General features: G+C 42.8%; 2 protein-coding genes across 3 annotated transcripts; one reads left to right on the top strand and one right to left on the bottom strand.

Moving 5' to 3' along the window:
* The first annotated feature begins 113 nt into the window (after nt 1-113).
* Nucleotides 114-5,253, top strand: noa1 (nitric oxide associated 1). Its single transcript, XM_042325661.1, has 7 exons — nt 114-1,505; nt 2,828-2,992; nt 3,188-3,402; nt 4,026-4,157; nt 4,372-4,488; nt 4,603-4,720; nt 4,834-5,253. Exons 1-7 carry the CDS (start codon nt 203-205, stop codon nt 5,064-5,066), a joined length of 2,283 nt encoding a protein of 760 aa, XP_042181595.1. The 5' UTR covers nt 114-202; the 3' UTR covers nt 5,067-5,253.
* A 708-nt stretch (nt 5,254-5,961) lies between these two features.
* Nucleotides 5,962-14,169, bottom strand: LOC112256272 (RE1-silencing transcription factor). Of its 2 annotated transcripts, XM_024429412.2 has the most exons (5): nt 13,854-14,169; nt 11,355-12,262; nt 11,169-11,252; nt 8,568-10,813; nt 5,962-7,605 (listed from the first exon to the last, which is right to left on the bottom strand). In XM_024429412.2, exons 2-4 carry the CDS (start codon nt 12,244-12,246, stop codon nt 8,589-8,591), a joined length of 3,201 nt encoding a protein of 1,066 aa, XP_024285180.1. In that variant the 5' UTR covers nt 12,247-12,262; nt 13,854-14,169; the 3' UTR covers nt 5,962-7,605; nt 8,568-8,588. The 2 variants fall into 2 exon arrangements, with proteins under 2 accessions (XP_024285180.1, XP_042181594.1); XM_042325660.1 differs by having other exon boundaries at nt 5,962-10,813.
* Between the last annotated feature and the right edge of the window lie 280 nt (nt 14,170-14,449).

The raw sequence follows: 14,449 nt of genomic DNA, 5'->3' as shown, positions 1-14,449 counted from the left end.
TAATATTAACTATAATGATCCATGGTTTTCTAACAAACAATATGTTTTATTATATTATATGTCGAATCTTAATAGTTGTAAACGTAAATAAACGGCCTTTCCGGATACGTAAGTTCCTGTCAGGATATTAATGGTTTCTTGCAACAGCTACTCACATGCGTTTTTATTCAAGGTTATGTTATCTCACTGTGGTTTCTAATGTATGATTCAATTGTATTCGTTTGTAAAGATGTATAAATTGTTGCAAGTCCCGTTACGTGAACTTGTTACTTGTAAATGTTCTCGACATCTTTCAGTTCCATGTCTATCTGTAAAGCATAGGACCAAATGGATATCATCACCTGCTCTACCAAGGCAGTATACTTCTGTGTTTGGAGGAAGCGGTTTCCATCAGGCACATCCTTTTGTATTGAATGGCACATGGATGACCAGGTTTTACAGCACTGCAAGAGGAGCAAGCGGTGAAACTCAAGAGCTGGGTAAAAAATTTAAAAATCAGGGGACACACGCCTCCATAGAGCCAGAAAAAGAGGAGGAATTTGTTTTCATGGACTACATTGAGCCAGAAAATAGTCACGTTGACCAACTTCGTGGTCAGCTCCATGTGAATGCTGTCCCCATGATTTCCAAAGAAGACGAGAGGTTGCCGCCGAGGTCAGGCTCCGAGAAGCAGCAGAGGACTCTGGAGCAACAGCTGCGGTCATTGAAAGATGGGACCGTCACCAAACTGGAGACGGTGAGCCCTGATTCTCTCATCGAGTTTCATGATGTAGGGTTCCCTCTCAAGGAAACAAGTAAGAAAAAGAAACTTAAAGGACAGCAGAGAATCTATGGTACACCAGATATGGAGGAACCTGTCAGTGACACCTGCTGCAACGGCTGTGGCGCAGTCATGCACTGCATTGCACCTGATGTGGCAGGCTATCTTCCAAGTGAGAAGTATAAACTTTTGCTAGAGGAAGATGAATTGAAAAAGGCAATTTGTCAACGTTGCTACTTGCTCACACACCACCAAAAGGCATTGACTGTCACGATGTCCAAGGAGGAATATCGGGATATAGTCCGCGGGGTCAAATCAGAGAAAGCATTGGTACTGTTGATTGTGGATCTTCTGGACATCCCAGACTCCATAGTACCAGACTTGCTAGAGCTTGTTGGAGAAAACAAACACATAGTGGTTCTGGGTAATAAAGTGGACTTGCTTCCTGGAGACTCTGAAAACTACTTGCAAAGGATTAAACGTCAGCTTTCCATGTACTGTGCTGATGTAGGCATTTCCAGTGATAATATCAAAGATACCCACCTAATCAGTGCCAAAACGGGATACGGAATAGAAAATCTCATCTCAAGTCTTCAGAGATCGTGGAAGTACAAGGGAGACGTGTATCTGGTAGGAACAGCCAATGCCGGGAAATCCACACTGTTCAACAGTCTACTGGAGTCCGACTACTGCAAATCCAGGGCCTCAGATGTGATCCACAAAGCTACCATATCTCCATGGCCTGGTAAGATAGAGCTCTGCCCAGCCTGTAACCCAAAGTTCCACTATAAGATGCATTACAAACACTCAAACAAGACCGTGAACAAAAAGCTTCTTGTTGAATAGGTTATTTTGTTGAGTTCATGACCTTGTGATAGCACACAGACCGTCTGAGTGTTGTAGAGCTTATTTATGGAACTCTCTCCTTTCTATGCTGCTGTAATCAGAAGTCTTGAAAAAGCTTTACATTCCAACAACTTTTACAGTCACATTGATGGAAAGCTTGAACCAATAACACCTATAGTGAGTATACCAAACATTAGGATCACCTTCCTAATATTGAGTTGCAGAACAGCCTCAATTTGTCGCGGCATGGACTACAAGGTGTCAAGCATTCCACAAGGATTGCTGGCCCATGTTGACTCCAATGCTTCCCACAGTTGTGTCAAGTTGTCTGGATGTCCTTTGGGTGGTAGACCAGGATGTCCTTTGGGTGGGGAACCATTCTTGATACACACGGCAAACTGTTGAGCGTGGAAAAACCCAGCAGCGATGCAGTTCATTTAACAAATATTTTGTTGTATTTTACCACCTTTTTCACCCCAATTTCAATCTTGTCTCAACGCTGAAACTCCCCAACGGGCTCGAGTCACGCATCCTCCGAAACATGACCAAACCGCACTTCTTAACTCCCGCCCGCTTAACCCGAAAGCTAGCCGTACCAATGTGTAGGAGGAAACACTGTTCAACTGATGACCGAGGTCAGGCACAAGGAGTCGCTAGAGTGCGATGAGCCCCGCCGGCTAAACCCTCCCCTAACCCAGACGATGCTGGGACAATTGTGTGCCGCCCTATGGGACTCGCGATCACGGCCGGGTGTGATACAGCCCGGGTGTGATACAGCCTGGGATCGAACCCGGGTCTGTAGTGATGCCTCTAGAACTGCGATCCAGTGCCTTAGACCACTGCACCACTCGGGAGTCCCCTCAGCGTTGCCGTTCTTGACACAAACGGGTGCGCCTGGCACCTACTACTATACCCCATTCAAAGGCACATACATATTTTGTCTTGCCTGTTCACCCTCTGCATGACACACACACACAATCCATGTCTCATTTTTCTGAGGCTTCAAAATCTCCTTCATCTACACTCACTGAAGTGGATTTAACATCTGACCTCAATAATGGATCATAGCTTTCACCTGGATTCACATGGTCAGTCTATGTAATGAAAGGTTCCTAATGTTTTGTACACTCAGCGTATGTACGTTTGTGTATAGGCTCTAGTCTCTCTAAAATGTTGAAAACAAATTCTGAAATTGTATTTGAAATTGAATATGATCCACAGGTACAACCCTGAACCTCCTGAAGTTCCCCATCATCAACCCCACCCCGTATCGCATGTTCAGGAGGTCCGAGAGGCTCCAGAGCTCCTCCAAGCAGACCGAGAGTGATCTCTCTCCACAGGAGCTCAAGAGACTAGAGCAGTTCAGCAAGCAGGGCTACCTAGTGGGTAAGAGATTGGTGTTGGCTGTTGGGGACACGACTGATGGTAACCCCAACAGGGTAGCCTATGTACCAAGGGGTGGAATTGGACAACCCATGCAGCTTAGCCCTTGGCCTTCTGTGTTTTCAATGGCTTGCATTGTTGCTTATAGATTTGTACTCTTAATGCAGGGTAATTATTAAAAATCCTATGTTGGTTTAGGTCGCATTGGGAGGACGTTCCGTACCAACGTAGAATCCAACAGAGGCCTGATAGAGTTTGATCCTGATAGTCTGGCCTACGGAGAGGATGTGATTGACAAGGAGGAGAGAGACTGTACTCTTTCCAACCCTTCTCCAGAAGTGGAGTTGACGCTCAACGAACTGAAAGACGCACACTGGCTCTATGACACCCCTGGCATCATGAAAGAGCATGACGTGAGCTACTTCCTATTCGCTCTTGGCTCCACTGTTAGTGCCAGGCTAAAACTTTGCCCATATTATTTCATAGATTGCAATGCAACTCATTACAATCCTGGAATCTGTCCAAAATAGCAACCTATTGGTCAAAAGTTGTGCACTATATAGGGAATAGGGTGCCATTTCCGACACACCCCTACATCCACTTGAAACGGCATGTTATCATGATGTAACTGTTTACCAGCACTAGGAGAGAACACTTGGGACTAATTAATACCCTTTGACTAAGTTTCCCTTCTGATGCTAGTGAGTTGGCAGATTAAAGTAGTTTCTTAGCTTATCCCCTGGGGAGAAGGAGTCCCTTGTTATTCCTCTCCTATTACTACATCACGTTTGGAAGTATCATTTACACAAGTGGGATGCCAGGATACATTTACAATGGAACAGATTTATGGATGTGCAGTGGAACAGATTTATGGATCAACCAACTTGCGTGTCACTGCAGTAGATTTATGTTTAGTTTATTATTGCATTGAACCACTCATAAAGGTTTTCTTATAAGACAAGCCCTAACTGGTGTTGAACAGAACAATGCCATCATTCATCTCACCCCCCCCCTCCCCCCCTCTCATGTTTGTTAGGTCCTCGATCTGTTGACAGAGCAGGAGGTGAAGTTGGTGGTGCCCACACAAGCCATCGTGCCCAGGACGTTTGTGTTGAAACCTGGAATGTCGCTATTCCTGGGAGCTCTAGGCCGAATTGATTACCTTCAGGTGAATGCCTTTCATTGTTGCTTATGTCCTTGAGCTGTTCTTGTCTATTCATGTTACGTATTATGTCACTTTCGTGTTTTGTGTGGACCCCAGGAAGAGTAGCTACTGCAACAGCTAATGGGGATCCTAATAACAAATAACCATGCTCAACTGTGACATCGAAACAGTGGTGCACACTTCTGTCTTTGACTGAGAGGTAATCTTCATTTCCCAGGGTGAGAAGTCCTGCTGGTTCTCAGTCATTGCTTCCAACCGGGTCCCGATTCACATCACCAGTCTGGACAAGGCTGACAGCATTTACCAGAAGCATGCTGGTCAAATCCTGCTGGGAGTAAGTTGATGCTGCTTACTTAACTCCATTAAGGACATAAAAGCTCTTTCTGAAATGGTACTACAAACAAGTTTACAAATAATGTTATCAACATGAAGAACTCTGTGTGGATAGGTACCAATGGGTGGAGAAGAACGCATGAAGGAATTCCCCCCTCTTGTCTCCCAAGATTTTGAGCTGAAGGGGCAGGGTTATCAGAAAGCCAGTGCTGATATCAAGTTTTCCTCTGCAGGTAATACACACATAATTACAAATTGATCAACCAGCCGACCCAGACGTTTCAGGGTTGGTATTCTTCAAAAGTCTAGTGCTACCGAATTTTTCTTTTTAAAATTCTATTCTTAGGATGGGTGGCAGTGACAGGAGTGGAGGGGAACAGTCTCCTGCTGCGTGCCCATGCTCCAGTGGGTGCAGGGCTCTCCCTGAGGAGTCCACCTCTACTCCCCAACATCGTTAACCTGAAGGGAGAGCGCATCAAGAAGTCTGTTGCTTATAAGACCAGGAAACCCCAGGCCCTGGTGGACACCAGCCTGTCCTACAAAGGAGCAGAGAGGCTCAAGGTGAAGAAGAAAAAATGAAGTGCGTAACAACCTCTCTATGGAGCAACAAGGGTTTTCATGTCAAGAGGCTTTTGGTACTGGATATTTATTCGTGATACAGCATTTTCCGTTATGGATTTTTTTATTTTTTATCTCTGGGTTTTGTAAAATTGTCTGTAAATGTAACAATTATAAATAACCTACAATAAACAGTTGTATTTGTTTATCGATGTGTAGACTTGTGCTTCAATTTACATTGCTTCCTTTCCATTTAGACAGCAGGTCAGGAAACTTTTTAGTGAATCACTTTTTTTCAAACGTAATATACTTTTTAAACGTGTTAGAAATTAAAAGGAATCACGCACCAACTTTTCATTTAGAAATGTAGAGCAGAAAATGGTACAGGATGTTTGTTTTAAATGCACAAAAAGGTTTTAAACAGCCAATTGTTTTCAAAGTCTTGGACAATGTCCAATAACTCCCCACTTTGGTGAAGGTGTTAAAGTTAGTTGGCATTTATTGAATTGAAAAATAGTACATTTCTTCACTAACTGAAAACAGTAAATGACGGGTATAGGCTAAACCTTCAATGGCCCGGGCGTTAATTAAAAAAAATAACACAACCGCCGCTTATTAAAGCCAGGCTTCTATTTCCCTAATGCACACAGCTTTTGCTCAATAAAATGTTGAAAAGACATCCACACTGTTTGCGACCAGTATAAACATAACAAATCCATCGCAGATCAGACTTGCAGACTGGCTGCCTATCGTACACCCCTGACTTTGTGCTTCAGCATCATGGATTTTATATTGTGTTTTATTTTTGGTAGCACCATGGCTAATGACTGAATTCAAAAATGTTTAAATGCACATGACTGGGAATATCAAAGCTGTGTCCATGGTAACCTCGTAAATATTAAAAGGGACAGGCGGCTATTTGAGACTGCATTTAATTGAAGTTTTACGGTACATATGATTACACATTATGTGAATGAAAAATGGTTACAAAGAAGGAACAACTTTTCCCATCAACTAAAAAGCACAATACAGGAAGTGAACAAAAAAATAGATAATTTACAGTGACACGGAATCTAAACGTCTAGATAAGAGTGCATCGGGCTAAATTCGACCAGTTTTCCAGGGAACCCTGGTACTATTCTATGCCTTCCAATAGTCAAACTCAAAACATAAGTCTTTAAATTTCTATACCTTCTCACTTTGGCATCATACCCAAAACACAATATTGCACTGAATTTACTAAGAGTATACATGGCATGTTTATTAGTTAAGTCTACCAATCACCTCAATAGAACACAACTAGATGCAGATGAAAGAAGTATATCACTGATGGCACAAACAGGCTAAGCTTTGGAGGCCCAATTCTGTAAAACAGATGAGTGGGGTGATAACTGCAGAAATCAAGTTGATGGGTTCGATCTGCAGAGTAATCAAGCAGTTACACCTAAACTTCCAAGGAATGGTTATAAAGTTAGACAGTATAACATCATTGAAATCAGACATCTTACTGTAGGAAAATGTGACTCAATTAACAAAGCTACACTGTTAATATGCAAAAACATCAAAACAAAACCAGAAAAGAATGATTGTCGAAGGCAAAAAAAAGAATGTAGAACTACTGGTGTATCTTCACAAGCTCTCAACTGTAAAAAAAATAATCTTTGGACATTTTCTGAAATCAAACACAAAACTGATAATGGCAAAGTTTCAGATGTGTGCACAAACATCCATTTCACAACTTGTTTTCAATGTTAGCGGTCCATTCTCTATCAGTGATAGCAACATCGTATCCTTTTCATCCTGATCTTAAGTTCTACAGGCTTACACATTTCAAGGGCCAGTAACACCCTACCTCCCACATTAGTTGTGCATTTGTTAATGAGTAGTACGAGTTTTTTTTTGTATGACTAAATGAAATTGGATATACAAAAAGTGACAACATAATTCAAACATTAACGCAAGAAACAATTCTATACACACTTGTGCCAGATGAACCCAAAGAAACCTCGCCCCATTTCATATTTCATCAATTCGACTAAGAGTCATGAGTCATGGCAATTAACACCTAGAAAGTTTTTGTAGTGAAGAGATTAGTTAGTCCATTGTACAGATTGATAAGATATATACAATGTTTTTTTATTTTTTAAATCTATTGATGTTATCAATAAAATAAAGAAATCAAAGTAGTTGTCAAGTGCTCCCTAAATGGTGGATTTGAACATGCAGTCCTCGTCCCCATTTCGGAGACAGGTCGCTTCACTGGAGTGGACTCGCACAATAGGAGTGAGAGCCCCATTATTCTCTGGGTTATTTGGCATGGACCACCTGGGTCCTTCTAATCTTGTCTCCCTGGGGTTTCTTTGGTTCTTCATTGAAAAAGTGTAACACTTCCTTTCATATTCGATTTACAGTTGTTCTTCAACAGGGCTGATGGATTAAAACAAGGGGTACAACTCATCTCTTGGTGGGTTCTTCTGTAGAAAACTCAACCGGATTGTGAACTAAAAAAAAAGGTGTAGCGATTTCTTGAATATCAACCACTTTTGCAAAATCCAGGTAACTGCCAAAATAAAGGAAACACTCGAGTAAATGAGAGACAAAGTATATTGAAAGCAGGTGCTTCCACACAAGTGTGATTCCTGAGTTAATTAAGCAATCCACATGCCATCATGTTTAGGGTCAGGGTCATGTATAAAAATGCTGAGTTGCCCCTTATTTTGGCTACCATGGCTAGAAGAAGAGATCTCAGTGACTTTGAAAGAGGGGTATCAAAGCAGCATAGGGGGTTTAAAGTGTTTTTGTCTCAGTCACCAGATCTCAACCCAAATAAATATTTATGGGAGATTGTGGAATGTTATCTGAGAGAACATTTTTCACCACCATCAAAAAAACACCAAATGATGGAATTTCTCGTGGAAGAATGGCATCCCATCCCTCCAATAGAGTTCCAGGCAGTTGTAGAATCTATGCCAAAACACATTGAAGCTGTTATAGCAGCTTGTGGTGGCCCAACGCCTTTATTTTCGCAGTTACTTGTATATACCATGCTATTACAGATTGGTTAGCTTTTAGTTAGTTGCATAACCATATGAGATTTAGAAGCCAAAAAAATTGTATCCCATATTTTCATAATTTCTCAGCCAAATGCCAAACCATGAATATTAGATTTTGGACCTCACATGGCATCAACTCGCATATCCTCTATGATTTATGTTTGAAAACAAGAACTGTAGAATTTATAGTCAAATGGTCTGGGAACCAATATGTGAAAGCCCAGACACCAATTATCAAATGAACTAGTCTGCCTCAAGCTGGTATTAAAAAGACGGTCAGATCATTTTAGGCATACCATAGAATATTCATATTTTATACAACAGTAACCGTGAGCACTAATGCAAGGTAACTGAATATCTACTGTTAATATGTTGACACAGACAACTATACATATGTTTTATAACAGGGGGAGAGGGTCAAGCAAAATACACAGCTGGAATCAAAGCTCCCTGCTCTGCAGGCACTCACATGTCCGGCTTGGAAGCATTGTCAAAGATAATACACATTCACCAGGTGCCGATTCAGGTGCCGACGGAACTCCGCCTCCAAGGGGAAGCTACGGTCACAGAAGACGCACATGTGACTCTTGAGTTCAGTTGGAGTCGGAATCTCTTCTGTGGGAGTTTCAGGGTCATTCACCAGTTTACCAGCGGCTGCCGCCAGCCCGTTGAGCCCAGAATCGTCACTGCCCTCCGAGGCGCTGTCACTGATCTCACTTCCTCCGTCATGGCTGTGGATGCCCTCGTCCTCCTCGGTTTCAGTAGGCTTTCGTCTTGGCCTAGGGAGCTCCAGGGAGGGTGTTGTTGGTGTTGATGGTTCTCCCTGTGCCCGTCTGAAATCGTGAGAGACGTCACTTTCTATGGGAGATGGGGACTCGTCGGTGCTGCTGAAGCCTTCAGGAGTAGGAGTTTCCTCTGCTTTGTCGGCGACCTCAGCCTGCTCAGCCCGTGGGGTTGTGTCCTCGGTTTGGGATACATTTTGCAGTGCAAGATTGTTTTCCCCATTACTGGGCCGTTCTTCTGCAGGGCTCTGCCCCGTATATGTATCCAGAGCAGGGACAGTCTCCTGGTCAGATGCCTGCTGCTCTTCCTGTACAACTGTTGGCAGAAGCTCTGTGGCAGGACATGTTTTGCTTTCAGGGGGGCTGAACGGGTTCTCAATGATGGAACACACCTTGTTCTCACTGGAAGCCTCGGTCTCTCCAGGGCTTGCTTTTTTCTTGTTGCCCTTTTTCAGCTTTTTCACTACAGACGAGTATATCATCTGGTTTCCTGGGTCCTTCTGCTCGGACGCTGGGCAAGACTCAGTAGTTTTGCTTCGGGGGGTACTGGCTTTTGATTGCAACTTGTCAGCAGTCTTGATTTTCAACCGTTTGGCCTTAATGTTGGTGCAGGACTCATCAGGAGATACTTTCATTGATAAGTCCAAGGCCTCTGTAGTTTTTCTCTTCACTGGCTTTGTCTTGCTCTTCTCTCCTTGTTTTTTCACTGGTGCTTCCAGACTTTGGGGAGCTTTTTCAACAGTCTTTTCAACCACTTTCTCAATTTTTCTGGAAGTACTTTTCTGAGATTTTATTGCATTTTTGTTCTCTTTTCCTTCTTTCTCATTATTCAGTGTCTTCAGCTGCTCTTTTTTCTCCTCCTCCAGCCTCTTGTTTTCCTCCTTCGCTTTCTCCATATTCTCCCTCTCTAGCATGTCTTTCTCTAATCTCTCCTTGACTGATTTGTCTTTCTCAACATTGTCCTCTTCCAAACCCGCCTTTTTAACTTTTTCCTTTATTTCGGTCTTATGCTGAACACTTGTTTTCCCAGTCATCTGTTTTTTGGGACCTCTCTTAACTTTATTGCCTGCTATTTCAACCACAACTGCTGTCTCCTTCCCACTCTCCTTCAGGGTAACATTCTGCTTTGTATTCTCACTGTTCATCTCTGTACTCTTGCGTTTCAGTGTTACCTTTTTCTCTGCCTTGTCCTTTTTAGGTATCTCTTTGACAGAGGAGATGTCACATTTCTTGGGGGTCTTGTCCGTTGTCATGCTTTCTACTGCTTGAACAGGGCTAGTTTTGCTGCTCTTCTTGGTCTCTTTGACAGGAGCGTTGTCACATTTCTTGGGGGTCTTGTCTGTTGCCATGCCTTCTACCGCTTGAACAGGGCTAGGTTTGCTGCTCTTCTTGGTCTCTTTGACAGGAGAGTTGTCACATTTCTTGGGGGTCTTGTCCGTTGCCATGCTTTCTACTGCTTGAACAGGGCTAGGTTTGCTGCTCTTGGTCGACAGATTTATAGGGCTTGATTGTTTATCAGCTCCAGAGATCTCTGGTCCCTCATCACCATCAATTGCTGACAGCTCAAACTTTGCTATTCCATTCACCATGGTGTACTCATCTGTGAATTCATCAGAATCAGGTTTCTTGACACGCAGCTTGACCTTTGACACATCCATTGCGATCTGTGGGCAGCCAGGGTGTCTAGACTTGATGTGATATTGTAGGTTACACTTCTTGGAAGCAGCATACTTGCAGACAGGGCAAAGGAACTGACGCGGGTTGAGGTGGAGCTCCACATGCTTTTTGTAGTTGCTGCGGTCAGCCGTCTTGTATGGGCAGTGGGGGCAGCACAGGGGCTTGGGTCCATTGTGAACCTGTCTGGAATGGCGTGTCACCTCATGCTGATTGGCAGCCAGGTAGTTGCAGCGGTCACATTTGAAAGGCCTTTCACCTGCCAAGAAAAGCAATGTGGAAAATGGTCAGTTTAGAGACATTTTAACTGCTGTTAACATCAATGGGAACACTGGCACACATTTCATGCAGAGAAGATGGACCACAATACGGAGAGACAAGCAACAATTACAAGTCGAACACTAGGCATCTCACAGCACGTATTGCAAACCACTTTACCGTTCTTATCCAAAACCATCTGCTCCAGCGAATGCAACATAAGGAGAAAAAGTTGACTATGAGAGGAAACCAAAACAGAGACCTATATCTATGCACAATCAATCCTATTTGTGTCACATAATAGAAAGATGTACGGTCAGGCTTCTTTGTCATGTAGCCTGTGTTAAGACACTCACCCGAGTGTGTTCTCATATGCCTGGTAAGATGGGTCTTCTGGGAGCTTGAGTACTCACAGTACGGACATCGAAAAGGACGCTCCCCTAAAGTAGAAAAACCAGAGTTAGCTATACTGTTAAAAAAAAAAAAATCATACTTTGACCATTAAGTGCATACTTGGAGTGAAAAGGTTATATTTGACATACCTGTGTGAGTGCGGATATGCTGCACGTAGTTGTTCTTACGGTCCGAGAAATAGCTGCACTGGTTGCAGGTGAAGAGCTTACTGGGGAAATGGTTCCTGAGGTGCTTTTTCCAGTGGTACTGGCTGACGGTGGTATACGTGCAGATGGTGCATTTGTATACCCTCTGGTCGTCGCCCTCCTTCTCGTGGTGCTTGAGGTGAGCCATGTAATGGTCGTAGCGGTTGGTGTTGTAGCCGCAGCGCTCACAGCGGATCAGCCCTTTGTTGTTGGCCCCACCATCACCGCTCTGCGCCTCTTGATCTGGTCCCGCCGACGTCTCTTTCTCCCGTGCCTTGTCCCCCACCATGCGTTTCACTGCGATCATCCTATTGGCGCTGTGGATTTGGATGTGGGTTACAAACTCCTCCTCGCACTGGGCCTGGTAGTTGCAGGGTTTACAGAAGAAGGGTTTCTTCTTCTTAGCTGACTCCACGATCATGCCCAGAGGTGTAGAAGGGATGGTAGGGGTGGAAGGGCTAAAAGGGCGCTGGTCAGAGGGTTTGGACAGGTCAATCCCTTCTTCCTCCTCATCTATCGCCTCAACCTGGGAAAGGGCAGCCCGTGGAGACTCTGGGTATTCTACAATACACATCTCTCTCTCATGGCTATCGTAACTGTATCTGATGATGTTCTCGTCTTCACTATCGGAGTAGCTGCCAACAGTTTGAAGCTCCATCATCTCCTTCCCTTCTGCTGGGTTTTCACAGGCTACGTTGGCGAGCATGACCAGCTGCGGGGCCGGCAGCTCATTGTGTGGAAGCTCAGCCAACCCCTGGGCATCCTCCACCATGGACATGCCAACTGAGGTGGAGAACATGACCAATCCCATTGGATACACCGTCTGAGAAGCCATGCTGACAGGGCTGTTGCTGTGGGTGATGAGAGCAGAACCGGAGGTCATGGATCAAAAAAATTCAATTAAGATATGTTTTAATTTTCAGGACTAAAATGTTAGTAGTAGTAGTAGTAGTCAAAGAGAGTTTGCGTTTTAACAGACCTTCAAAAGACCAGACAACTCAAGTTACATACACTTGGTCCCAACTCATTAAAATTATATGGCTTGCAAGTTGTCCAAGCTACTACCAACCATGTCACTGTACCTTCTCTGAATCAGTTATTTGGAATTTATAGCGCAGGATGTTTTTATGATAATCCAGGAATGGTGCATCCAAGAAAGAAATCACAAATGTCCTCAATACAAGTGTCAGAATAGATAAGGAAAGTATGCTAAACCAACACAATTACAGTACACCTTCATCACATTGATTCCTTGTCTTCATGCGGTCTGCTGTGCATATTGATGCGATGTACTGGTATGTGACTATATAACCGATTACAATGTTGTATGTATTCTTCATTTGTAAGAAATTATATTTATCTTTATTAAATGTAATAAAGAAAAACATATTTTTCATAAATATATATAAAAATGTAACACAAAACGAACAAGAATATACCACCACTTCAAAATGTATGTTTCATAACTTCATTGTGGACCTACTTTTACTTTGACACAGTGCTTTGGTAAAATCCAGTCTCTTAGGCCTGTGTTTGCATCCACAGAAATGTGTGTTCGGCCATTTTGAAACAGCACCACCAACTTCGTCGACAGCGCCCAACAACTACAGTAGCTTGTCCTACATTCTAACTAGTATGAAGAGAAAATAAGAACTGGAAATACAAAAATACAATTGTGCACTGGGTTGTTTGATCTCCACGCCAAACAAAATAAATAGACCTAAATGGTAATATTTACTAAACACATTTGACATATATTTACTTTCTAAGCACACAACTGTGTAGAGTAGACATACTTTGTAACATGCTGGTATCAAAATAATCTAAAGAGAATACGATGACTAAAAATACAATTTCTGAGTTATAGCCTATCCACCAGACCTAGAACTAGACCTCAACAATACAAGTGGAAAGTTGCAGTATTGGTTAGGGTATGGAGAAAAATGATATTTCATATGGTTAACAAATTAATCGATTGTAGCTACTAAAAAACACACTTTTATCAACAATAGTATTCCAGATATCGCTATGTAAGCTTGCTACGACAGAGGCAGAGAATGTCGCTGTCCAGCAAGGCCCCTCAAAACTTAACTCGGAAAACTAGTTTTGCGGAGGCGCAAACTCCGAACAATACAAAGTTAACTTCTATAATCTTGAACAATTTAGAAATAATGTTTATGTTATTAGTTTCATTTAAAAAACGAATCCTATCATAAATAAAGTTAGGCGTGTAAACACTTCGAAAGTTTAGAACAGCGTGTGTTAGCCATGGTCCTGATCTCCGTGCTGAAATCAGCCCTGGACAGCGCCTCTCCCTTTCAGCAACCCCAATGAGCAACCCCCACACTGCCTCCATTTTCAAAACTGTTCGTCAAAGTTAGCTTGTTTAACAAATTCAAAACAATAGGCAGTTAATATGTTAATTGATTACATACAACTTACCGTATATATGTGTCCACTCCCTGTCGGTATTCGGTCAATATTATCGAAGTACTAGTACACAAACTGTTCAAGGAAGAAGTTTCTGTACATTCCTACACATCACCCTTGGCTCCGTCTGTTCGCAGGGAAGGCTGGCTGACGTCAGCGCGAGCAACTGTGGTGTTTCTTGGTGCTTTCAAGACATCTGGGAACTTCAGGGAAAAACGATGTAAAATCATGACTTCAGTGATCATCAGGTCGGCAAATCGGAGCTCTAGAAAAAGGCCGGAGTACCCGATTTGGAACTCCGAGTTGAATGACCGTTCAAAACAATTTTTGTCTTGAACGCACTGAACTCGGAAGTCGGAGATTTCCGAGTTCGCAGTTGTTTTGAACGCGGCATCCACCCGGGGCGTCTTCGTTCCAAATTACAATGTCCAATTGGTCAAACAAAGCAATCTTGTTGTACGTTCTTCTAATAAATATGTGCATTATTATGTGAGTTATTATCATTTTGCTAAATGTTTTATTCCTCTTATGAAAAAAATACAATTACACTGAGGAGAAAAACTAGTTACAAAGTGTCTACTGCTATATACATCTCAATAATACAAACA

Source organism: Oncorhynchus tshawytscha, linkage group LG08 (assembly GCF_018296145.1).
Source record: "Oncorhynchus tshawytscha isolate Ot180627B linkage group LG08, Otsh_v2.0, whole genome shotgun sequence".
In the NCBI taxonomy this organism is placed as follows: domain Eukaryota; kingdom Metazoa; phylum Chordata; class Actinopteri; order Salmoniformes; family Salmonidae; genus Oncorhynchus; species Oncorhynchus tshawytscha.
Note: the sequence above shows the minus strand (reverse complement) of the source record. Positions and strands in the feature narration are given on the sequence as shown.

What these genes read in the sequence shown, in the direction of transcription:
- noa1 (XM_042325661.1), top strand. Translation starts at nt 203, where the DNA reads ATGATTCAATTGTATTCGTTTGTAAAGATGTATAAATTGTTGCAAGTC. An exon ending in CAAGCAGGGCTACCTAGTGG is followed by an intron (nt 2,993 to 3,187) that starts GTAAGAGATTGG and finishes ATGTTGGTTTAG; the next exon opens with GTCGCATTGGGAGGACGTTC. An exon ending in TATCAAGTTTTCCTCTGCAG is followed by an intron (nt 4,721 to 4,833) that starts GTAATACACACA and finishes TTCTATTCTTAG; the next exon opens with GATGGGTGGCAGTGACAGGA.
- LOC112256272 (XM_042325660.1), bottom strand. Translation starts at nt 12,246, where the DNA reads ATGGCTTCTCAGACGGTGTATCCAATGGGATTGGTCATGTTCTCCACC. An exon ending in GCATATCCGCACTCACACAG is followed by an intron (nt 11,253 to 11,354) that starts GTATGTCAAATA and finishes TTTCTACTTTAG; the next exon opens with GGGAGCGTCCTTTTCGATGT. An exon ending in GCATATGAGAACACACTCGG is followed by an intron (nt 10,814 to 11,168) that starts GTGAGTGTCTTA and finishes TTTTCTTGGCAG; the next exon opens with GTGAAAGGCCTTTCAAATGT.